The sequence below is a fragment of the Siphateles boraxobius genome, unplaced genomic scaffold (genome assembly GCF_051911475.1).
Source record: "Siphateles boraxobius isolate OS27281-9 unplaced genomic scaffold, OSU_SipBor_1 22, whole genome shotgun sequence".
Taxonomy (NCBI): Eukaryota; Metazoa; Chordata; class Actinopteri; order Cypriniformes; family Leuciscidae; genus Siphateles; species Siphateles boraxobius.
Window position 1 is genome coordinate 39562062 of NW_027508833.1, and position 26153 is coordinate 39588214.

At 37.6% G+C, this 26153-nt stretch overlaps 1 protein-coding gene across 2 annotated transcripts in view; it reads left to right on the top strand.

Moving 5' to 3' along the window:
* LOC143747370 (proton-coupled folate transporter) overlaps positions 1-26153 on the top strand; it is an 82347-nt gene that overhangs the window by 44344 nt on the left and 11850 nt on the right. For both annotated transcript variants that reach the window (XM_077240138.1, XM_077240137.1), the window contains exons 4-6: positions 9300-9438; positions 11314-11397; positions 18691-18847. In XM_077240138.1, the coding sequence (XP_077096253.1) occupies positions 9300-9438; positions 11314-11397; positions 18691-18847 (380 nt within the window). The remainder of the gene's footprint in view (positions 1-9299; positions 9439-11313; positions 11398-18690; positions 18848-26153) is intronic.

The window sequence follows — 26153 nt, forward strand, 5'->3', positions numbered from 1 at the left end:
GAGATGTTTACCGTGTCTACGCGGTGCATGACTTGTTCACGGGCTAGCATCGCTAATCATAGCTTACATTAACTTTTACTAGCAGTGATTTTAAATGGATTTCTCCAAATAGCATGACAAACTTTACCTGTTTACTAGAATCTCCGCGACTGCGGCATCAGTGGGAAGCCCAACCTGTGCTTTTAGCGCACGCCAGCGTGTGAAATATTCACCCAAAATCACTCTGGTCTTGTTTCTATATTCTGCGGCCTTTCTCTTCTTATCATACACTTCGTATACATTTTTTCTCTTTCGACCCTCAGCCATTTTCAAAGGAATGGCTGAAACCGTAACTCATCACACATAATACACCTGAAAGTGCGCATGCGCAGAAGGGACGCGCACTTACGACGGCCTTACGTAAACATATCACCAGAATGATTGACACTTAGGTGGACCAATAGTATAGGCTACCCACCCGGAAAAAGAAAATCCTCCGCTATACCTTTAATTCCATATTCCAAGTAAATTAATCTTAAATATTTCTAATTAAAGCTACTGATAAATATGTTTAGGTTTTTACTTGGCAAATCGTTGTAAATTTACTAGCATTTTCTGAGTGAAAAAAGTTAGCTAGCTTTTTTCAAGTAAATCCTACTCCAAATTTTTTTCAGTGTATGTGCGCGGATTGCGCGAGTTTGTATGTATCCACACATGCACAGGTCTGAGGCCTTTATTTTTGCAAGCCCACATTGTGTATACAGTATGTGAACATGGACATGATGAACACAATATTTGTTTCTCTGATTTTCGAGTCCCCCATTCATTTTCAATGGGCCGTCATTTTTGACCAATATAATTTCAGATCTACGATCAATCAGTTTAAAAAATAAATAAAAATTATTTAAAGAATTCATTTAAAGAAAACATGTTAACAAAAAAATTGAATCCAATATTTAGTGATAAAATAACATAAGAGATTTATAAGCAATTTTTGGTAGGCTGGTCATTTTTGACCAGGAGTGTGATGATCACAAGTGTGACTTTGTGCTAGATTGTGAAAAATAAAAGCATTTCAAACGTGAAACATGAAAGCACACTAGTGTGATAAACAGTGCACATATTTTCCCCATATTTTTATGTAAAATTGACAAAAAGATCCACAAATAATGCTTTTTTTCACTCAAAACCTGAGGTATGCAAGATCAGATAAATAAGGCCTACGTTCGATCAATTCCAAAAAGAGATATAAAACCCGTCCTAATCGAAAGAAAACAAGCTGACAAATGACTGAATCCAATATTTGTTGATGATTTAGTATAATCAGAGATTTATAAGCAATTTTTTGTAGGCCGGAAACACCACAAGTGTTACAGTGTTTAAAAAAACACACAAAAAATTACAAAAAGTATAAAAAATGTGGGGAAGTTGTTAGACTCTGGGTGAGTAAAGTCAGTACATTTTAGTCCAATGCAATAACATTAACTACTGTAGCATTTTCAGGTCTGGGTCAAAATGACCCGAACACAACATGAGGGCTAGAGCTGCTCTACAGCCGAAACAATCTTTATCGCATTATTTTCCTGTTATTTCTGTAAAGCTGCAACAATCTGTATTGTAAAAAGCGCTATATAAATAAAGGTGACTTGACGATGACCTTGCTCACCCCTTTAATAACCAAACGTGCATTTTCTTGAAAGTATATTTTTTAATTTAGTCAGAAAGAAAACGATGGGGTAAAGATAAGGTAATAATAACACAACTCTTAACACACATTCAGTTTCAGCATCAGTTAATTCAGCTTCCTTCCGCGACAAACGCACATGTACATTCACATGCTGTAAAAACTAAAATGTAGGTTAATGTGGACAGCAATGTTTCAGTCTTTATGACTATATGAAAAAAATCATAGTAAAGTATCTTAAATGAGAAAATGATTGTCACATGCTAATAAATGTAATTGGGTCTATTTCTCGTTTTAATCTTTATCTCAGTTACCTTTTTTATCTGTTGCTTTGAAGCAGAAACACTTCTATACATGCACTGTTGGATAATTAACATGATTGCATTGTTTGTCGGTTTTATAATATTTACAAGGTTATTTGTTAATTGTGCTATTTTATTTGATAAGTTATATTTTTGGGTTGAAGCCATTTGCTTTCCATTTACTCTACCGTTTAGGCTCAGTAAGATTTTTATTTTTTTCTGAAAGAAATTAATAGTTTTATTGAACAGCAATGCACTAAATTGATCAAAAGTGACAGTAAAGATTTATACATTGTTAAAAAACATTTCTGTTTCAAATAAATACTTTTTTTTACTTTCTATTTATTTAAGAACACATGGAAGCTTGTTTCTGCCACTGAATAAAAAATTAAAAAGGTAAATGCAACTGTTTATCTCACAATTCAAACTTTTTTTCTCAAAATTGCATGATATAAATTTGCCATTCTGACTTTTCCCTCAGAATGGTGTGATATAAACTTGCAATTGTGAGTTATAAAGTCAGAATTGCACGAAATAAAGTCAGAATTGCAAATTCAGAACTTGCAATTATTAATTTCTTTCAGGAATTGCGAGTTTATATTTAGCAATTGTGATTCTCAATTGTCAGAATTCTGAGATATAAACTCACAAAGTAAGAAAGAAAACTCCTCAGAATTGGCTTTTGTAACTCGACTTTTGTAAAAAGTCAGAATTGTGAGATAAAAAGTCGTAATTATCTTTAAAAAAAATTATTACATGGCGGAAACAAGCTTCCATATGAACAAAATATATCACACTTTCTATAAAAATATTAAGCAGCACAACTGTTTTCTACATCGATAATGCAAAATTTTTCTTGAGCACCAAATGAGGATATTTGAATGATTTCTGAAGACTGGATTAATGGCTGCTGAAAATTCAGCATTGACATCACAGGAATAAATTATATTTAAGAATATATTAAATAGAAAACAGGTATTTTAAATGGTACCAATACATTACAGTATTACTGTTTTTACTGTGTTTTTTACTGTATTATTGCTGAGCATAAGAGACATCTTTCAAAAGCACTTAAAAAATCTTAAGACCCCAACATTTTTAACTAGCGTACATTTCTCACAGATATGATCAAACAATACTGCAGTATGTTCTGTTTTTTGGGAAGAAAGTAAAACTAGTGAATTTTGAGTTTTACTATTGATTGTGGTGTTTCTTCACCGTGGCATTAGCTGAATAGCGAGTCCGATCTCATGAAAGTGCGTATCTATACAACGAATATTATTTCTCGTGCCATTTATACGCCAAAATTAGTTTTTGCGTGCATATGATACGCACTTTATGGCACGCACTCCCCACCCCTAGGGGTTTTCAGTGCGTAGCATATGCACGCTAAAACCATTTTTGACGTATAAATGGCATGAGAAATAACATTCGTGGTAGATACGCACTTTAATGAGATTGTGTTGGAATAGCGCTGCAGTTTGAGATGGTCTGTACAGCAGTCGTGATGGGAAACGGGTTGTTTTTGTCACCTGACATGGGAAACTCTTTTTCTGAGCAGGTCGATGCTGTGTCTTAGAGTGGCACTTAAACAAAGCCTGCCAGTTTAAAGAGCACCCTTCCTGATTGGTGAGGTGACGGCTCTCCATAGACCGGGATGCACCGCTGGGGCTCCGATCGCTTTGCTGCCTTTTGTGTGGAAGCCGAATGCATCGATCCTGATGGGACCTATTATACACTCTGTCAGCTAGCGAGCGCCACCCAATACGCTAAGCAAAAAACTTTAATTAACCGCAATTGAAAGAGTCAATTGAGGAAATAAAAGGACAGACAAAGGAACTTTTTTAAACACAAAGGCATCGCTGATCTTGTGCTTCTAAAGATCTCAGGCATCAGAATCTTGGCTCACATGCGTGGCTCCACGCTCGCGGTTTTTATAAATGGCTGCAGGGCTGGAATTGACTTGTAATTAGGCTGGCGTGGAGTTGGAGAGGAATTATTAAACACTCCAGGCTCTAATGAGTTGATGAAAGTAAAAACACGGAGCGTTGACCTTTTCCGTGGAATGTTTATGCATTCCCATTATGTTTTCTGCTGCGAACCAGAGGCGATGGCAAAGTCTGTTGACACCGGGCCCTCGCCGGGCCGGCAGGGTAATTAAATCAGAACTGTTTGCATGAGCAGACAGGGCAAATGAGTCTCGTCTCGCGCACCTCACACGCGTGGACACAGGTGAGTCCGCTTTCAAGTGCTCTCAGCCGTTCTGAGTGAAACAGCCGGACTGCTTTTGACACGGTTTCATCAGGCACAAACCCTGAAGGTTAATTAATGCACTGGTTTGACGCATCTGAGATAATCTAAATATGTATGGGCTTTGTTTTTATACAAGCTGAACCCCCGAGTAGTGCCCTGATCATGCATTTCAGATATTATGCAACTTTTATATTACATTATTCGACATCAGCATCATTTTAACAATTTTGAATTACAGCCTACATAGATCATAGTACAACCTAAATAATTGGTGATAAAATACAGGAGAAATATTCCATATATTTACACTTTAGAAGGGACCTGAGACACATATCTCTAAGCCTCTAGCGAATATTAACAATATTAACCACCTAGAAATGAGCTACAAATCACTCAGAACACTTTTGCAAATGAATAGCAACATTAAGGCAAATACATATAAGGGCTTGAAATCGACCAAAATTTTGACATTGATACCATGGGGAAAAACTGCAAGATATTTTTAATGTCATCTCATATTTTGGCAGGAGGTATATTAGGCTGGCTTAGCTAATAATCACGTTTTTGCAAGGTACTCTGGATTACATGTATGGTTAATGCTGTTAAAGTTTTTTTTTTTTAATACATGGATATTAAAGGGGTGGTAAAACACATTTTTCGAAGGCTTGATTGTGTTTGTGGGGTGCACTGTAACGTATTCATGCTTTGTTTTTTAAAAATTGCTTTATTTTTCATATATTTTACCTTTATTCTACACTGCTCTGCCCCTCCTTGTAAAAACGGTCGGATGGTTTCCTGGTTCTATGAAGCCAGTCCCTCAAAAATACGCAATGGGCTCAGAATGGTTAGCTGGCCCAGTGTGTTGTGATTCGCTAACCGTCTAGTGCACGTTTTCTGGAAATGTCACGCCCCTTACCTTTAACGGTAGTTTGTGCTTTGGTGTATTATAAAAAAGGGCGTCAATAAAACCAATCGGACCCAGAGAATGTTACTGAAGAGGATCGAGCAGAACCTGTTCAAGAACGGCTGTTAAACGACGTTTCAGAAAGGTTTGTTTTTTGTTGTTGTCTCATTACTTTTTAGATACGCTGTTATTGTACTAATTATTATATAATTGTTCTAACAAATTATACTACAGTCCTCAAAGGGATTATTTTGAGTAAAGACTGCGGATCTGACTGTATATATATGATCATACTGACTGTATGCCACCGTTACTTTTGTATTTTTAGAACGATTGTAGACAAATATCTGTCGCCAGAACTAAACCCAAAACGAACACTAAACATTAGCTTTACTACAGTAGCCAAATCAAACACAGAACCATGTTTAGCATGCCTGTAGATAAACAAGCATGTAGATAAACATAAAAGCTCTAATCAAAGAATAATTTACACTAATTCCAAGATCACTGTTGAGATAAAAAAAAGTTTGTAACGTTAGGTGTTTGTCGGATAACGTTAAGTATGAATGAGCATAAACAAACTGGTTTGCAGAGCCAAACAGCGTTGTCATTAGTTTTCTTCCATGCTACAACGTACAATTAACAATACGAACTATTACAGGACAACACATCGACGAAAAATAAATCATACTTACAGGTTGTGGCCCGTAAACAACAGCTTCCGTTCTTAAAGTTGGAACTGCTCCATCTTTCACGACAAGCCGTTGTTCGAATCCTGCATTGAGCTCGCGAAGATTGTAGATCATTTTGTCTGTTTAAATGGGGAAAAATCAAAGATAACGTCAGAAGACTATGGAGTGCCGCAAGGATCGGTGTTAGGCCCTCTGCTATTCTCAATATACATGCTGCCACTTGGTAATATTATAAGAAAACATGGAATTAATTTCCAATGTTATGCTGATGACACTCAATTATATATTTCATCACGACCAGATGAAAACACTAACTTATCTAAATTGACAGAGTGTCTAAATGATAAAAAATGCTGGATGACGTGTAATTTCCTGCTATTAAATTCAGATAAAACGGAGGTACTACTTATTAGTCCAAAAAACTACCCACAAAATCCCTTACAATACAACTTTAATATAGAAGGATGTCCTGTTACTTTATCCACTACAGTAAAAGACCTGGGTGTTATACTAGACCACAACTTGACTTTCGAAAATCATATTTCATATATTACAAGAACAGCCTTTTTCCACCTTAGAAACATTGCTAAGCTACGTAACATGCTATCTGTTTCTGATGCAGAAAAGTTAGTTCATGCATTCATGACCTCGAGACTAGATTACTGTAATGCTTTATTAGCTGGTTGTCCTGCATCCTCAATAAACAAGCTACAGTTAGTGCAAAATGCAGCCGCTAGAGTTCTTACTAGATCAAGAAAATATGATCATATAACACCTATTTTATCATCTCTACACTGGTTACCTATTAAGTTACGTATCAATTACAAAGTATTAATACTGACCTATAAAGCCCTAAATGGTTTAGCTCCTGTGTATTTAACAGACCTTCTATCGCCATACAATCCCACCGCGCTCTTTAAGATCACTAAATTCGAGGCTTCTGGTCATTCCTAGGATATCGAAGTCCACTAAAGGAGGAAGGGCGTTCTCACATTTAGCTCCTAAACTCTGGAATAGCCTTCCTGATATTGTTCGAGACTCAGACTCGCTGTCCCAGTTTAAAACTAGATTAAAGACGCATCTCTTTAACCAAGCATTCACTTAATGCTTAACCTTTAATACTACTGCTGAATCAGTTCGAATGCATTAACATTATGAACATCAGCTATGCTAATTATTTCCCATCTGCCTTTCTGCTGTTATCTCGGGACGCTAGTCCCGAAGTAAATAGCGTTCGTCAGCTCCAGTTTGTATCCAGCCTCTCACGGAGACTTCAGATCCCCCAACGCCTGTGAAGAGACGACTCGACGCCTGTGAAGAGACGACTCGACGCCTGTGAAGAGACGACTCAAAGCCGGCGATATGTTATGCCATAAATTAATACATGATTAACTAACTGTATTTTTCTATGTACATTTCCGAAATGCACTTTCTGTAAAGCTGCTTTGAGACAATGTGTATTGTGAAAAGCGCTATACAAATACATTTGAATTGAATTGAATTGAATTGTGAAAGCTTTCCTCCGTAACATGTGCAGCACAGAGAGCGAGATTTGGGTAATAATTACAAAGATTATAGAAGTAACAAGAGGCGAAACTCAATAGAACGTTCCATTGCAACAAATGCGTCCATGCGCAGAGCTGCAGCTCCGCCATCTTGGACTGAACGCAACACAGCTGTCATAGAATTGAACGATACCGGTTCCAATTCAAAAGCGGTTAAGGGAACTAAATAGTAGTTTGTAGTTTTTAATATCTCTATAGTCTAAACTAAAACGGCGTGTTGAATAATGTTCAACAAAATAATGCTTATGGATCAGTTTATTAAACGATTTCACCATAGAGCATGAAGCTGTCAAATATGCTGTTTATTTATCCCAATAACTTTTAGGGATAACTCCCGTTTTCATACAGCACAATTTTACAACACCAGTAACAACAGCCCATGTTCCTCATGAAATGATTAACAAATTCATTGAAAAAGCCAAAACACAATGAACAGTGAGTAAGTTAGGTGAAAGGGACAACACATTAGTCAAGAGAGAATATTTTATAGTAATAGAAGATCATCACAAAATGAACAGTAATACAATTGGTGATGGTAAGTAGATCACATCTTTTCTGGCTGCATTACACACAACAAATCAAACATTGTGCAAGTAAAGTGCACACATTTACTACAAATAGAATGGCAATGGTAAGTATATTAGTTGTTCTATGTTTTAGTCTTTAGTTTTATTATAATTAAATTAATCTTGACTGATAAAAACTTTGTACAACACATGTTACATTTGATACAGAAAGAGAGAGTTTATGTACAGATTTACAGATGACTTAGCTATAAAAAACAAACAAATCTGTTTCGCTTCTGTTTTGGGCTGTGAGAGTCGTCGATTTTGGGTCCGTAATATATGATGGATTCTGACTCTATTGAATAGTTTCACCATGTAAACTAGAGTGTTTTTGCACTTTTCCTTGTCACACACAACTTCCCTGCAACACTGTTGTACATCCATGCCTCTATTTACGTATGGAGACGTACGTACGCTGCTCACTTTAACGTTAATAAAAACCTTTTCTACTTTACCTCTCTGGATCTTTGGGGAATCTATGAAATGCTAGTTGATTGGTTGTACACTGCTAGATGTTGCAGTTGATGGCAGAACACTGTTTTCTTTGTTTCCAATTATTTCCAGACATTATGCTGTACAGTTGTGCTAACGGTAAAACCGTTGGTTCAGTCCAAAATGGCGTCAGCGCGACAGCAGCGCCATCTAGCGATTGTTACCAAAACTGCAACGGAGTTTCGCCTCTTGTTACTTCTATACTCTTTGATAATTATGAAGGACAGAGTTAAAAATAAATTTTAACCATTGATCCCTAACTCCCCCGACCCTAGGAAGGCTGAACAAAGTGAACCTGCAACCGGGATGAAAATAACAGAATTTCGACGGCATTGCGGCAACAACAGCCTACTATACCACAACAACTCTTCTCCAAAGCAAAAATGGCCTCGCCCTTATTTAGTATTCTCGGAGGAGGGGTTTATGTAAGTATTGGGGTTAGTGATGTCAGCAACCATGGATGAATGTCGTGTAGTTCCTACCGGCCGTTTGCTGTAGTCCTTAGAAATTGATTTCTTTAAAAGCAAATATCTTCCTTTGCTTCGAACTGTGAGCGCTGTAACTTTGCAGATGTTGTTTATGCTCAAACAGCAACATTACACACTAGCTAAAGTCAGAAAAGTGAAATCGTGTTTTACCACCCCTTTAAAGTGAAGTGAATTTGGGTAAGCTAACAATGACCACTAGCTGATTAGATAATAATGGATCCATTTAGGTTTTGTTCCATTTACATTCTTTGCTCATTTTCAAGGCATTTAAATACAATAGGGTGCTTCAGTTATAATTGACTGAGTGTCAACCAAATGATGGCAGTTTTTTTTTATGCCAGCACAGATCTAACGTCTGTGATGCTCTCTGACAGGGCTTTGGTCTGCTGGGTCTGTTCCCTGTGCTGATGAGGTGTATTAAAGAGATGACTTTAGCAAAACTCAGCGCTGTGTTCAGAATCGCCTCTTACGTCCTACTCGCCTTCTCAAACAACACATGGATGGTCTTCCTCGGTAAGTTCATCATGACTCATTTAAATGATGTATTGACTCAATGAAGCTCCTTGCAAAGATATTGTGCATGAAGAATGATCCATAAAATCATTATGTCAAGTTAATTTTGCAGAAGGGTCAATGACATGACGCTCATTTATTTTGCCCAGGCCTGTTAATTAATTCAAAAGGACATTACAAATGCAATTCATACATACAATACCTTGAATACAAATCTTCTATGATAAGCATGTTGTTGCTTTCTTATGGGTGTAGAGTAAAAAATGCCAGGGTGAAATGTCAACTCTCCTGATATCATAATGAAGAAAAGCCCTGTGAAATACTGTAATTATTTTAAATATTATATATTACACTACTGTCTAATAAAAAAAAAAAAATATATATATATATATACTTTTATTCAGTAAGGATGCATTACACTGATCAAAAGTAATAGCGAGGACATTTATGTTACAAAATATTTCTATTTAAAATAAATGCTTTTCTTTTGAACTCTCTATTCATCAGAAATTCCTGAAAACAAAGTATCACACTTTCCACAAAAATATTAAGCAGTATAACTGCGTTCAACATTGATGATAATAATAAGAAATGTTTCTTGAGCAGCAAATCAACATATTAGACACATTCAGCTTTGCCATCACGGGAATAAATTACATTTTAAATTATATTAAAATAGAAAACATTGTGATAATATTTCACAATAGTGCTGTTTTAGTCTATTATTTTAGACTTTAAATTTTAGTCTATACTACACTAATTTTGATTGAATAAATTCAAAGAGATTTGTTACAAAAATCTTTAAAATCATTCAAAGTAAAATGTGATTTACCGTGACATGTTTTTACACGTTAAGGATTTACTCTCAGAAATTTCAAGACGGTTATAAACACAACTGACCCTATTTCAAACCTGCCAGCGAGCATCAAAGCACATCTCTCTTTCCTAAAACAATGTACATTTCTTTATTTGTGACATGCACAAAGCGAGCATTTCCACTCGAGGCCTGACGTTCTTCACTTGAGCTGACTGTTTTAACAAGACAAGTCAAATGGGTAAATGCTCTGAAAAAAAGGGTGTACCTGACCAGAGTTTTTATGGCTCACGTCCTCACTTGCCTTGTTCCAGAAGGGCTACACCTCCACAGAAGCGTTCTCAGAGTCGTGAGTAATGATAACATTGTGGAAGACGGACACTCTCAGGGAGAGACAGCCGGATCAGAGTTAATACTGTTAATGAAATAAATGATTGAGGAAATTGTTATTCTAATGGACGTGGCGGACTAAAGCCTTTTAAAGGGAGATGAGCAGCGGCTCTGATGAATACTCAGTGCCAGGGAAGGTGGAAATTTGCATGCTGGTCTTTTCTTTTGGCTGTGATAATGAGGGGCACAGCGGCGGCACACGGGAGTCATAACCTCTATTCTGCTTGTACAGCGCATGTGTGGTGTGTGTAGAACCGACACACACACACGGACGTGTGCACAGATACAGCTCACCGCATACGCATCAACGCAAATCCAGAAAACATTTTGTTCTCTTGAGGATCTGCTTTTCTTGATCATGCATGATCAGGCTGCCGAGACTTTACATTCTGAGCTATTAGAGAAAGCCCATGCTCTGTGATCACAATTACCTCTCAGAATTCCATGCATATAGATTAAGCTCATAAATTATTGAATTTTCCATTGAGATTCACTTACTTTAGAACTGGTTACATTCCTCTAGTCTCACCAGATTAGTTAATTGTGGCTTATGTGTAACTTTAAGGAATGTTTTTGTTGTGTAAGCTATATTTTATATATGGAGGTCTATGTGTTGATTACTATTAATCTTAACAGTTTTCTAAAGTGGTATTTGTTCTGTGGTTCTGCAGTCGCTGTCGTCGGTGCTCCAGCTGGTATCAGCCAAGCAGTGATTCGTTCTCTGTCTTCTGCCATCGTGGGACCTGATGAACAAGGTACTGGGTTACACACAGAAGAACCATGCTAAGACAGAGAGAATGAGAGAGAAAAAGAGACACACACACCACAAACAAGAAAGTACTAAACTTATGGTGGTATTGCCATGTTTTTGTGTAAATTCTTCCTTTTGGAAATTAATGTACAGTATGGTGTGAAAATGCCAATGAATCTACCCAAAAAACACGGTTTTGCTATAGAAACACCATGGCTAATTTTACCATAGTAAAATATGGAGATACCATGGTAGCATTATGATTTATTTTTTGCTAAAGGTATTTATTTATTTGGTACCATAGATACAACAGTAAAACCAAACCAATGGTAATACTATGATTTTAGGATATGGACACAATATGGTCAAATTATATATATATATATATTTTTTTTTTTTTGTAAACACCTTTTTTTGGATAGTCCTTTAGGAATTGGAAATGAACCAGTGACAATTGTAGTAAGACCACATATTTACCATTGTTTTACAGTAACCATAGTTTAACTATGATATTTCAAGTAAAACTGGTAATAAAAATTATAAAAAAGTTAAAACCAAAACAGTTTCACTATGTTATGTTAATAAACATGAACTATTAAAAATATAATACCACAGCAAAATCGTGGTTTGAGGATAGATACCATAATAAATTGTTCTGAATCTTACAGGAAACACAATGAATATTAATCATTCGGTACTACGGTATTACCATCTAATAATACATCACTGTGCTTTTTTGTAAGGGCATGATCCTTTGCGTAAGTGTGTACACGACATCATGGCTTTCTTCTCCTTGTTTGATCTACAAGCCCACAAATAAGCTGAAATACCGTGAGGAAAATGTTTTGACCTTCACCATGACGAATTGATTGGAGTCATGCTTTTATTCTACATCTTTACTTTCTTTGACATTTGTTTCTGCCTGATAACGTAGCTAAAAGCCCAAGATTTAATCTCTATTGTCCTTTCACAAATCCTTAATGAGAGGCATCGCAGTATGCATAATTAACTGGGAAACTGAACACCGGCTTTCTCAAAAAAATCATAGAATTATCAAACTCGGCAAAGTGGAAAACAAAGCAAGAGGAACAGAGAAACAACAAACAACATCTTGAGCAGACTTTCATATTCATATCCACCCCGGCTCGCTTGCACTCGCGCAGCTGAAAGCCAAACCGACAGGAAACATCCATTTAGTTTGTGGACACACACAAACATCTTTCTTCCCATTACTTTGATTTATTTTCCTGTTGATGCAAGAGTGACACAACTGTGAAAGGACATAGTGATGACAGGCCGTTCTCCATAAATGCACTGTTTTCACTGTGGAAGTTTCCCCTTTCCACTTAGACAGCCTTTTCAGTGCTGGTGTCTTAGATTGCATGTGTCACTGAATCTATTGCAGTTACCAGTCATTCAGGGGCACTCACACGACTTCTAGCTTCAGCGAAGATCAATACGTATTGCATGTTCTGAGCACTTACGGCTGCCCCGACGCTCGCGACTCATTCTGCTCCAGTTAGTCAGAGCAGTCACGAAGTTCAGCGTAGCTCAGGGAGATATTTTATCAAAGTGGATCAAACCATTATTCATGCCTACAATCTACTGCACAGACCTCAGATTCTGCGGCCATTACTCTTTCATTCAGATAAAATCATGGGTTAGGAATATCAGGTGCATCCACGGCATATTAATGAATCGGTTCTGGTTCTATCCAGAACTGTTTTAGAAATCTTTATCAGTTAGTAAATGAGGGTCGGAGACTCACTATTTTAAAAAGTCTTGTTTTCAATGTAGGGGTAATTTTTGGCCTCCACTAATATTTCAAATAATATTATAATCCATCCATCCAACTTTATTATACACTTTAAAGTCCCCCTAGTCAATCATTTTTTCCCTTAAAACTCATCTTTGATAACCAAAATTACATATTTAAACTGCCTTAAAATAGCATGAATGTAATTCTACACCCTTTCTTCATTTAGTATCCACAGTTCTATGAATATGCAAATGAGCCCCGCCTCCACTTACTCACTCACTCAGAGATCCACTCGTTGACGATCACACGTTGATCTGATTGGTTACAAGGTAGTTTGTGACGTCAGAAACACCAGCGATTTCAAACCGTGTTTTTGAGACTGTCTCAGTTTTAAGGAGAAAATACTCAGCGATGCTGTCGACTTATGAATTTACACATGGTTTGTTTTAAAGCATATTAAAAACACCACATAGACATATAAATAGGGTTGGGTACCGAAACGCGGTGCCAATAGGGAACCGGTTCCGACGTAAACGGTAGTAACCAGACCGAATTAGAACGAAAATTTCGGTGCCTGACTCTCTGTCTTACATGCGCTTCATGAGGCACACGCGCACACACACGGACCTAAAGCCCAATTTATACTTCTGCGTCGAACTCACGCCGTAGCTACGTCGTAGGCTGTGTGTAGCGCGCGTACCCTTCGGCGTACCCTGACGTTCACCTCTCCAAAAATGGCTGATTTAATGCTGATTTATAGTTCTGCGTCGGACCTACGCCGGAGCCTCTACGCCGTAGACTACGCTTTGGTTTTAATTTATACTTCTGCGTCGTTGTCCGCGTTGACGCACGCAGAGGGAGCATGTGAAACCCGAGGGAGCGGTTTGAGCAGACCAATCACAGCGCTTGCGTCGGCGTAGAATTGACGCGTTGTTACATTTTTGGAGAGGTGCACGTCAGGGTACGCCGAAGGGTACGCGCGCTACGTACAGCCTACGACGTAGTTACGGCGTAAGTTCGACGCAGAAGTATAAATTGGGCTTTAAGGTCTCGAGCTCTCTCCTTCTCCGCCGTGCACGCGCTATACGGCTTGGAGCACAGTCTCTTCTGTCTCGCATGCGCGCTCTTGCTCGCTCGCTCTTGATTCCGGGAATTAATTTGCGGGCATAGGTGTAAAATTACGCGTCAGAACGCCCTCTCTGTGACGATTGTCTGAAGCCCATATAGAATCACGGCAATTCGTTGGCTGATGGCACGGGTGCCGCCTCGACGCTCGCGCGCGCCATCATCTGGTCCTCAGATTTCTCTGCCGAAAAACGAAGCTTGTCGGCAGTTTGGCAGCGAACGCAGTGTCTTGTTCCCTTTTCAGAGAACATAGGTTACATCAGTACCCAGAGATGTTCTCTCTCATAGGTTCACTCAACGCTGCTTAGCTAAGATGCAGTGGGAACGAAATACCAAACTCGCCAAGCTAAGCGCTGCCGTAACTAGTACAACGACCAGATAACTTACATGACTGGATCCAGCAGACAAAACATGGGAACCTGGAGCCATGTCGACATTAGATTACCCTGGTAGTAATCTCTAATAATCTCCAGTATTATTACATTGTTTGATATATTGTTTTATTTGATATTATGTAAATGTGAATTTTTTTTTTATACTGGTTTATTTATTATTATCATATGTTCTATTTATATTGTTTAAAGATTTAAGTGTTTATGTAAATAAAATGGTATTGTTTTAAGTAACCGGATCAAGAACCGTTTAAGCACCGGAACCGTTTAAAAAATACCGAGTAGGTACTAGTATCGGATAAAACCCAACCGATACCCAACCCTACATATAAACAACATTAAAAGCTTGATTTTCACCACAGGGGGACTTTAAAGCTGCGGTCTGTAACTTTTTGTGTTCAAATTTGATCTAATAAGCAACTACAACATGAACCAATTTTCCAAACCGTGTTTTTGTCTTATTCTGAATCACTATGGTACATATATAATAAGTGTTTATATTGGGACTATTTTACACTGGTTTGGGTCGCACCGCTGCGGTTTAACCCAGTACCTGTGTGACTTGTCATAAACATAAACAAAGAGAAGTAGCTCCGGCTACAATGTCAGGGATTAAAGTTCTCCGTCGGTACAACGGATTTCCGTTAATTGCAGCGAGTCTATGACGGATTTCCGTCAATTGCAGGGTTCCCGTCTGTCCTTAATGTCTTAAATTCACTTTTCATAAATTTAAGGCCGTAAATAGGCTTTCTTTTCTCAAATAGTGTGATAAATGTTAATTTTCCTTAAATTAAGGAAAGGCGACGTGTATTCACCCTGCTGAGGGGGATGTGATAAAGCCTGGATTGGAGCTAAAGCACGTTCCTCTCTCCACTCTAACACCGTCTCACACTGGCAGTTGAAATCAGCTCCGATACGGCTCCGAAACGACCGGAAGTCATTCATTTCCTATGGAGATTCGCAGACCACATGCGAATGGGTCCAAAACGGCTCCGACCGAGTGCGGTGCGAAGAAAATCGTGTCCGTTGGTCATCCGGATGCGTTCAAAAAATTGAACTCTTGCGAAAAGCTAAGGATGGTTCCTATCTGACAATTCCAGCGGAAGTTAGCGTTGCTATGATACTGATAAACAAACCTGAATTCTTATCGTTATAAAATCATAATTTATTTTATTAAAAGTTAAGTTGTCATGTCATTTTTTTATTTTCATGATTTGCTAACGTTATTAGGGCAGTTAATACAATTAAATTGTAGGCAGACATCGAACTAAATGTGATATATTGGTATAAATTATACCACTATATCACATTTTTTAGCCGACCTGACATGTCAACGTCCTGAGCAACTTTCCTCACGCAGCAGCCTTCCTATTAATATCTCTATAACCCTCATCAGAGAGATCATACAGAACTGACAGAATCAACCTTTCTAATCTCTCCGCCATTTTTGTTCTACCCGCTTCCGTCTTTTCACTGTGTAGTACGACGTCCGTATTGCTTATTACGGAGCTGATTTCAACTGCCAGTGTGAAGGCGGCGTAAGCATTCTGTAATCACTTCGCTCATGGTCCACTCCGGGTTTTCAATTCCCGCTCACGGAAAAACTGGTCCGTGTTCACTCAATTAATCTTAGTTTTGGAGAAGTGCATGTAAGGCTACAGCACGTTTGCTGCCGCCCGAGCCCGTTTGTTCGCGGCGCCCCCCGCAGCGTTGGTCTGGTGGGTTTCACTCAACTTGATTCTATCGAACCCTGGTGCGTTTGCGTGCATATTAAGTCAACGCAAACGTGCATGATGGAAAACAGAACGAGGGTCAATATTGGCCGTTTCTCAATACCAAGTAGGCTACGCAAACTTCGGACTTGCGTCCTTGGTAGTTCGGACTTGCCAAGTTCGACTCGGGAGAACGAAGGGTTGTATCGTTTTATTTTATTATGCATGTACCCATACAGTGAAGAGAATGCATAGTAAAATATATATTAAGAATATTTTATATATTTTAGAATATATAACATTATTCAACCCTGTCTCTTTTTGTTAAATGTCAGTTTTAATGATCAATAATATCTAGTATAAAAGTATAAGTAATAGGTTGGCTAAAATAATCTACAATGAGAAATAAAGCAAACAATTCAGTCAAACATTAGTCAGCTCTCTAATAGGCTACAAAGTTAAATAGCCTAAATATATAAAGTTATGAAACTTCACTTTGCCCTCAGCCAAAACGATTTGCCATTAGAGAAACTATATATTAATATAGTTTATCATTGTTTGGTCTTATAAGATAAATAAAAACATGCACTGAAAAGTTATGTAGATGGTTGATTATTTGTCAAGCTAAGTTTTTTTTTTCATAGATTAAAATAGCTTTTAAAATACGCAAACTGGCAATATTAAAGCGGTGCAAAACATCTCCCCTTATAATATTTAAATAAAGTTAAAGGAATATGATTTAGCCTGAAAAAAAATTCAGTCAGAAGAATTTTTTTCACTTTAATCCCTGCAATGTTCTTCCACAAGACGCATGCGGTTCTATTAACCGCTAGAGTGCCAAAAGTTACAGACTGTAGCTTTAAACATCCAACAAAACATTTCCCACCTCGTGCATTAAGGCCATTTATTATTTTCAATTGTCCGATTGGATTTCCCAGGGACCCCATGTACTTTAAAGCACTTTACTGTAGGTGATTTGGACAAAAGCATCTGTCTAATGCAGCCTATCAATTTTGAAATTGCACAACAGGTGTTTGGTCTGAATTTTAGTATAATACTTTGTGCGGGGGAGTTAAGTACAAATGACTACTGCATATACAGTATGTAAACTCTCATATTTTTTTCTATGCTGAATAAAAGTAGGAAAAAACAACAAAAAAACACCTTTTTGTGATTTCTTGATCAATCATTAGTCACCATAAAATCAAAATGGACAGTTCTTGTTTTTTATGGAATATTGCAGTATTTATTATAAATGATTTATCTGTGCACATCCGTTATTTAAAAAAAAAAAAATAATGTGTCCTCATAATCTTTAATTAAAACATTTCCCCTCAATCTTACTGTCAGGTTTTGGGTAGGTGGAAGTAGCGAGGACTCAATTGCAGGAAACAAGGGCTTTTTATTAATAATAAAAATAAAACAAAATACAAACAAAAACTACCCTGAGGGGGAAGACTTGACACAACACGACACGACACAGGAGGAACAAACAAGAGTAAACATACGAGGACAAACCAGCACAGGACTGCAAACATAGGGATAATAAATCATAGGGAGGACAGGTGGGGCAAATAAATCAAAATCAAGTAACAAGATGGGAGGGGCTAGACAATCAACAGGAGAGCACATGACGCAAGGAAACATACATGACAAGCCATGTGCTCACACCAAACATGACAAAAACACAAGCACATGGCCAGTAAAACAAATTACAAGCCATCTGCTCACACCAAACGAGACATGAACACGCAGCCAATGAGAACACTCATAAACCACGCGTTCACACAAAACATGACAACATTAAAGCACACATCTAGCGTAAAACACAAGCTGTGTGCTACACAGTACAAGACAAAAAATGACATGAAGGCATGGGCTCTGTCACAAAACCAAGAAGTAGACTAGACAGAAGTGACAGAACCCTGACACTTACAGCAATATCAAGACCATTGAAACTTCCGTTTCATGCATGTTTATCGAAGCTTTTTGTGTGTTGTTAATTCCCACTTGTGTTTCTAAAATGGTCATCTTCTCATTATATTAGTATTTTGATGAACTGATATTTGAATAAGTTAGAGAGGCTGAAATATTAGTGAAGTGCAAGAATTCCCCAAAGATGTTTTACATTTCTTTTTTCTTTATGCACATTTTACTCTTAAAATATTCCAAGAAATCTGTGTTAATCATGTAAAATGCAACACGAATTCACTCAAATGTATTTCCCACAGCCAACTGAGTCTGGTTCAGCAGAATTTCTCTAGATGTGTGTTTCCTGTCTTTATTGACCTGAATTTTGATGTCCTCAGGTGCCATGTTCTCCTTCTCCGCCTCGGTGGAAGCGACCTGCATCCTCATTGCTTCTGTGATCTTTAACGGGCTGTACCCCCTGACCCTGACTACTGTTCCTGGGATGCCCTACATCATCATGGCGGTCTTCATGCTCATCGTGCTCATTCTCTTGCAGTAAGCTCATCATTCTTTTATATGTAAACTGACTGCAAAATGTAATATAGGTTTATTATTTACTTTATACACCATGCAAAAGAGAGGGTAAGATTTTCTTACCGTTTCTCTTATGCTCACAAAGGTTGCATTTATTTGACCAAAAATACATAAAAACAGTAATATTGTGAAATGTTATTACAGTCTTAAATAACTGTTTTCTACCTGAATATGTTGCTAAATATAATTTATTCTGCAAAGCTGAAATGTTTAGCAGCCATTACTACAGTGTCACATGATCCTTCAGAAATAATTCTAAGGCTCAATCCCAATTCACCCCTCTGTTTTGCACGTTCACGTCTAGGGGTAGCGTGTCCCGATTCTTGTTGTGATAGAGGGGTACGGCTACATAGCCCTCGCAACGGAGATTTTTCAGAGGCACACTCTGAAGGGCTACGAGAAAGTTCCCAGAATGCATCGTGAATCACCGGCGAGATGGCTTCGCAAACGGCTAAACATTTAAATTTAGCCCCAGGTGACACCACCATGCTTTTTTTTTTTACTCTTATAATAAGAATATAGTCATTTAAATTAAGAATTTGTATAATAAATGACCTTTCCGAAACAGAAAAGACATACATTTCGAGGAAGGAACGTTATAATCATCATGTTTCCTCAGAGGTAAGAGCAGCGCCGCTCATTGTCAGTCGTTGTCATGGAGAAATCCTGTAAAAACTCGTCGCTTCAGTAACGTCAGAGCCATCGTCGACGACTGATGACGTATCGGGTTCATGAAGGGTTGATCCATTTCGTAGGGGAATATTTCAACCCCTTGGTCCTTGTAACTCTGTTTTAAGGGCCAATACACCCTAACAAGGGGTACACTCGAAAACAAGGGGTAGGGGCAAGGGGTGAAATGGGATTGAACCTAATTGTACACTGATGAGCCAAAACATTATGACCAGTCAAGGATGAAGCAAATATGGTTGATCATTTCCTAAAAAAGGCCATATATTAAGGTCTGGGTTGATTAGATAGTAAGCAAACAATCAGTTCTCGTAATCAACATGTTGGATGCCAGGAAAAATGGGCAAGAATAAAACTCTGACAAGGGCTGAATTGTTATAGTAAGGTCAGAGTATGGCTTGGCATGGCTTGTGTGTTGTTTACCGGTCAGTAGTGGTGAGAAATTACCAACAGTTTTCCGAGGAGGGACAAACCATACACTGGCGACAGGGTGTTGGGCGCCCAATGCATAAGGGCAACAAAGGCTATCTCTTCTGGTCTAAGCCAACAGAAGGTCTACTGTGGCACAAGTCACACAAAAATGCAATAAAGGTTATGGGAGGAATCTGTCACAACAAACAGTGCATCAAACTCTGCTGTGTATGGGGCTGCATAGCCTCAGATCAATCAGAGTGCCAATGAAGACCCCCTGTCCACCGTAGAAAACGCCTGCAGTGTCCCATAGAGACAGCAGATTTTAATTTTTAAAGGCCAGTTATTTCATGGATCCAGGATACTATGCATCCTGATAAAGTTCCTTCGGCCTTTGGGATTAAAATATCCCACATCATCACATTCCCTTCACCATATCTAGAGATCGGCATCACATTCCCTTCACCATATCTAGAGATCGGCATGGTGTTATTTCAGTTAGGCTAATAGCTGGTATGATTTGCATTGAGAGATGATATTATGGAAAGTTCCCCATGCCAATCTCTAGATATGGTGAAGGGAATGTGATGATGTGGGATATTTTAATCCCAAAGGCCAAGGGAACTTTATCAGGATGCATATTATCCCGGATCCACAAAACAACTGGCCTTTGAAAATAAAAATCTGCTGTCTCTATGGGAATTTAACATAGGGGTGTCCTGGCTTATGCACCCTGTATTTTAAGAAAGAACATTTATTTATTTAAGATACATTATTCATTCACAAAACACATTCACAGAGAGTTCAACCTGGTACTAGCAAGGTGTACCTAATAAATGGCTGGTGAGTGTATATACAGTATGTTTATTCCACAACATGAATTGTAATCTAAAACGTTGCTTAAGTATACATCATTCATTAACGCAGGCAGTAGTGTCCAAACATTCATATTAGCCCATCTATTGTGTATTTGAAAGGGATGCATTAGGACTACAACCTGAACAGCGCTATTCAAATTATTTGTATAGATCTTTTCACAATACTTACTTTTCAAAAAGAATCTTTACAAAGAATAGTGCCTTAAACCCCCAGTGAGCAAGCCAACTCCGCATTTCAAACACAGCAAGAAAAATTAAATATATTTAAATTGATGAGGCAAATCCCATGGGAGGAACCAAGGCACAGTTGGGGAAGCCCTCCTTCTCAGGCTGGCACATATTTAAAGCAAACGTAAATGCGTACATACATGCATACATAAATGTTCAGTTGAACAGATGTCACCCAGCTACATAATATTCATTTTAATAATATTATTTAAAATACTGGCTAATTTGTTTTTTAATTAAATGTCATGATCAGGGTTCTCCTATTTTTTGCTTCCACAATTCACAATAGTGCCTCAGAAATACAGTGTGATTGTTGGCATGGCAACCCTCATGGTCAAATGGGAATCACAGTTATGGTCTAATTTTAATCTTAATTGCTTGCTTAGTGTCTGGGATAATTGTATTAAATAATTGTTTTAAGGTAGTGACAAATGGAGCCATAGTTCAATTGGAAATACTGAAAAAAATGTATTATTTTAATAGCTGGTTAATAAGATACTCAAATAAACAGATTGAACCGCATTGTTTTTCAAAAATATTTGAATTACCTTCCTATTGGATCAGGATAGTCATCCGGTGGGCAACCAGGAACACTGTCACAGGCCCATTGTGTTCTTCTGTGGTATACAGTAGTATATCCCAGTGGTTCTTAAAGGGATAGTCCAAAGTTCTGTCATAATTTACTCACCCTCATGTCATTCCAAACCTGCCAGCATTTCTTTCTTCTGCAAAACATAAAATAACATATTTTAAAGAATGCTGGAAACCAAACAGTTTTGCTTTCCACTGACTTCCATTGTATGGACAAAACATATAATGGAAGTGAAAAAGAACTGGAACTGGTTACCAACATTCTTCAAAATATGTTATTTGTAAATGATGACTGCATTTGTTTTTTTGTTTTTTGGGTGGACTATCCCTTTAACCCGTTTTGCTTTAAGATCCGGATTTTGAAATCATTGGAAATGATTGGAAATTAATTGCCAAATCAACATGGTGGCACAATTGTTTATCATACTTAATAATTTACAGTTTCAAATGACAAAGGTAACTAATGTGATCTTTTAATGCAAAGTTCTTGTTAATGTTGTATGCTATACTGTAGTACGCTTAACATGTGTTTTACCTGTATGTCTGCATCTCCACTGGTTTGATTTTTATTTAGTTGGGGAAGATGAGCATGACATTGTGTGCTAATAGCATAACATAAGTACTTGCATTTGTCATGTGGAGAAATACAGAGGATGGCAAATTAGATATTGATCCATCACTAGCGCATTCTTCAGCATTCACAATGAGAGAGGGATGAGCTTAATACACTTCCACTTCTCCACATGTACTACATGTGATGTGACCACTACAGGTCTAAAGTCAATCTCGAGATTGAGGTCTAGATTTAAATAGTTGTTAAAGGGATGGTTCACCCAAAAATGAAAATTCTGTCAGTATTTACTCTCCCTCACGTTGTTCAACCCCGTAAGACCTTCGTTCATCTTCGGGACACAAATGAAGATATTTTTGATTAAATCTGAGAGCTGGATCACTCCTCCATAGGCTTCTAAGGGATTGAAACTTGTTCCCCGAAAAGTTATTAAAGTCACACGCATCACACACATGACCGCATGGTCACACACACGTCACACGCATCACACACAAGACCAGCGTCGGCCAATAGTGAGCTTACGTGTGACGTAGCTCTACGCTATCACACTACGCTAACTGACTCAAGGCCCACAGAGAAGGAAATGAATAGTTGAAATAAAGTCGTTATTTTTGTTGGTTTTTGCGCACAAAAAGTATTCTCGTCGCTTGATAAACTTAAGATTGAGCCACTGTAGTCACTTGGACTATTTTAACGATGTCTTTAATAACTTTTCGGGGCTGGCAAGTGTCAATCCCTTAGAAGCCTATGGAGGAGTGATCCAGCTCTCAGATTTAATCACAAATATCTTAATTTGTGTCCCGAAGATGAACGAAGGTCTTACGGGCTTGAACAACATGAGGGAGAGTAATTACTGACAGAATTTACATTTATGGGTGAACTATCCCTTTAATGTTTTTAAAAGCAAAACAATCTGGAGTGCTTTAAAGGTCAGTCCTTATTTGGTGATATCAGGATTATAGAAATGACAATTCACTTGTAAGGTAGTTAAGCGTGGCTACACAGGAGTTTTTTGTGCTGGTTTGAGGGTCTAAGACTGTACAATCAAATACCTTGTTTGCTTATCAATAAACTTTCTTCTAACATAATAGAGCACTGTTTTACAATAATGTGCATTACAATAATGTAATGGTAGTGATGGCTCTTGATAAATGCTCTTTATATAATAGTCTTTCCATTTGCCATTATGGACAGATGCGTCTATCAAAACACATTAATATCTCATACTCAACCTGACTACATTATGTTACATTAGAGCACGGTGCTACTAGCATCATCAAAGGTCATGGGCTCGAATTCCAGGGAAAGCATAAAGTGATATAATGTATACCTTTAAGGCAAATATAAGTTACTTTGAATAAAAGCATCTTCAAAATGCATACATTAACAAAAGTACAAAAGTACATTACGTAAAAATAAAAGATTATGTAAAGTTATAGAAAAAAAATATAATTTAAATGTTAAATCACATTAAACACACATAAATATATGTTTCTTTCTTTCTTTCTTTCTTTCTTTCTTTCTTTCTTTCCTTTTGTCCATACAATTAAAATCAGTGGTATCTAGTGTAGTTTGGACTTTCAAAATATCTTATATCATGTTTCATAAAAGTGACACAGGGGTGAGTACTGTTTGGGTTGGGTAAGATTTTTTTTAATGAATACTTATTAATACATTTATTCAGCATGGATGTATTAAATTGATCAAAAGTGACAGTAAAGACTTTAACACTGTTACAAAAGATTTCGCTTTCAGTAACACTTTATTTTACAGTCCTGTTGTACTTACTATGTGCTTATCATAGCAATTTCAATAATTGGGTAATAACTGGGTAATAACTAGGTAATAACCCTGAACCTACACCTAAACCTAACCGTAACCATTACCTTATATTACCAGTACTTAGGTAAGTACACAGTATAAGTACATATACTGTAAAATAAAATAAACTCTATTTCTTTCTTTTAAAACTTTCTATTCATCAGAAAACCTATCATGGTTTCCACAAACATATTAAGCATAACATTGCTAATGGCACCAAATCAGCATATTAGAGTGATTTCTGAACGATCATGTGATATTGAAGACTGGAGTTATGATGCTGAAAATTCAGATATGCCATCACAGAAAATAACGTTTCTAAAATAGAACACAGTTGTTTTAAATTGTAATAATAATTCCCAATATTACTGTTTTACTGTATTTTTTTAATCAAATAAATGATGACATAATTTTCATCTTCCTTCTTTCAAACATGTGACAAGAAAAATAAAATAAATAGTATTAAAGTTTATTCTATTCCAGTGAAATCCATGAGTTTACGGACTGAATCTGTGCAGTCTGCATTTTATCTCTAGTATATTTAGTTCATTGATGAAAAAAAAAGATAACCTGCTATGCACAATCACAGTAATATCGCTTTCAAGGCGTTCCTCGAAGAGCTTTGATGTAGCAGAGCACTTGTCAGGTTGGCAATAAACAACTCTACCGCCTCCATTATCAGCCTTCAAATTGATTCTGACGTGCATTTGATGTTCTTCCTCAGACTATATAATTAAGTGATTGTCTTTGGTAATGAAGGCATTAAGTAATGTACACCTGCAATAAAGCCTGTGTGGTGTGGGTAGTGAAGTGTAGCGTGGTTATCACACCCAAGCTGTAATTACAGCACTAATGGGCTGTTCCCAGAGGCAGTGCCCGCTCAGGGTCGTGCAGTCTCCTCTGCGTCCCGAGCAGCGTGCCATTAAACCTGTGCAATTCAGAGGAAGACATACGCTCCTTAATCCATACTTAATCCATTATCCTGCTAGGAAATGATCTGTGTTCAATCATAAGTTGCAGGCCATCTTCTGAAAACTCAAATTACACCGTTTGACGCATGGCTTTTTTTATTTGCGTTGAGTGAATTTAAGCATGGCACCCATTAACATAGGCTTATTGGAAAACCATGGACATTTGAATTTCCCGCCATTCCTTTGTTACCATGGTCACCGTCATTATGAGTTTGTTTGATTCAGTTGTGTCTCGTTATTTACCTTTCACTGTGTCAGTACTTAATTTCCTCCTTTTCCTCTGTTTTTTGTCCGGTCACGTTTACGCTAAGGCCGTGTGTCCACCGAAGCGTTTTTTCCCCCAGTTGTTTTCAATGGGAGCGCCGCGTTTTTTAAACGCCATGAGCGTAACGAGGCACTGAGCGGGTTTTTTCCCGCTGAAGCGCTGAGCGCTCACTGTTTTTTACTGGTCGCCGAGAGTTGAAGAATGTTCAACTTTGGGTAAAACGCAGCGCTCATCACTGTCAATTTTTACCCAGCCATCCAATCACAGTGGAGGAGGGGCGGGACTAATATCACACCGACCAACCGCCACATTCTGCTTGTTCATCGTCAACAGAAGACAACAACAAGCATAATAACGGAACAAAATAATTTAAAACGAGAGCCAGAGAAAATACGTTACATTGTATCGACATTTTAATATAGAATCAACACAGAAACAAAATATGTGTGAAATGAGATACTAGTAACACTTTCGCGGATATTCCGTATCATAACAAGCAAAGTGTCTCGACTGAAAAAAAAAAATTCTGCGCTGCCAAAACACTCTCAAGCGCCCATAGCTAGGTGTTTTCAGCTGGCTAAAAAACGCTTTGGTGGACACACCGCCTTATGGTGTGTATTACTACCCGTTTGGAAAACTGCCTGTTTTTGACTATTATTATTAAATTTCACATTGGACTTTATTCATCTGCCTCTTCATCTGCCTGTCTGCACACACCTGTGACAATATATTAGGGCTATCAATAGATTCACATTTTTAATCACATACTTATCCTGAAATTAAGCATACATAATTAATCTTGTTTAACACATTAATTTAGCAATCATTTGCTATATCCAGCGAA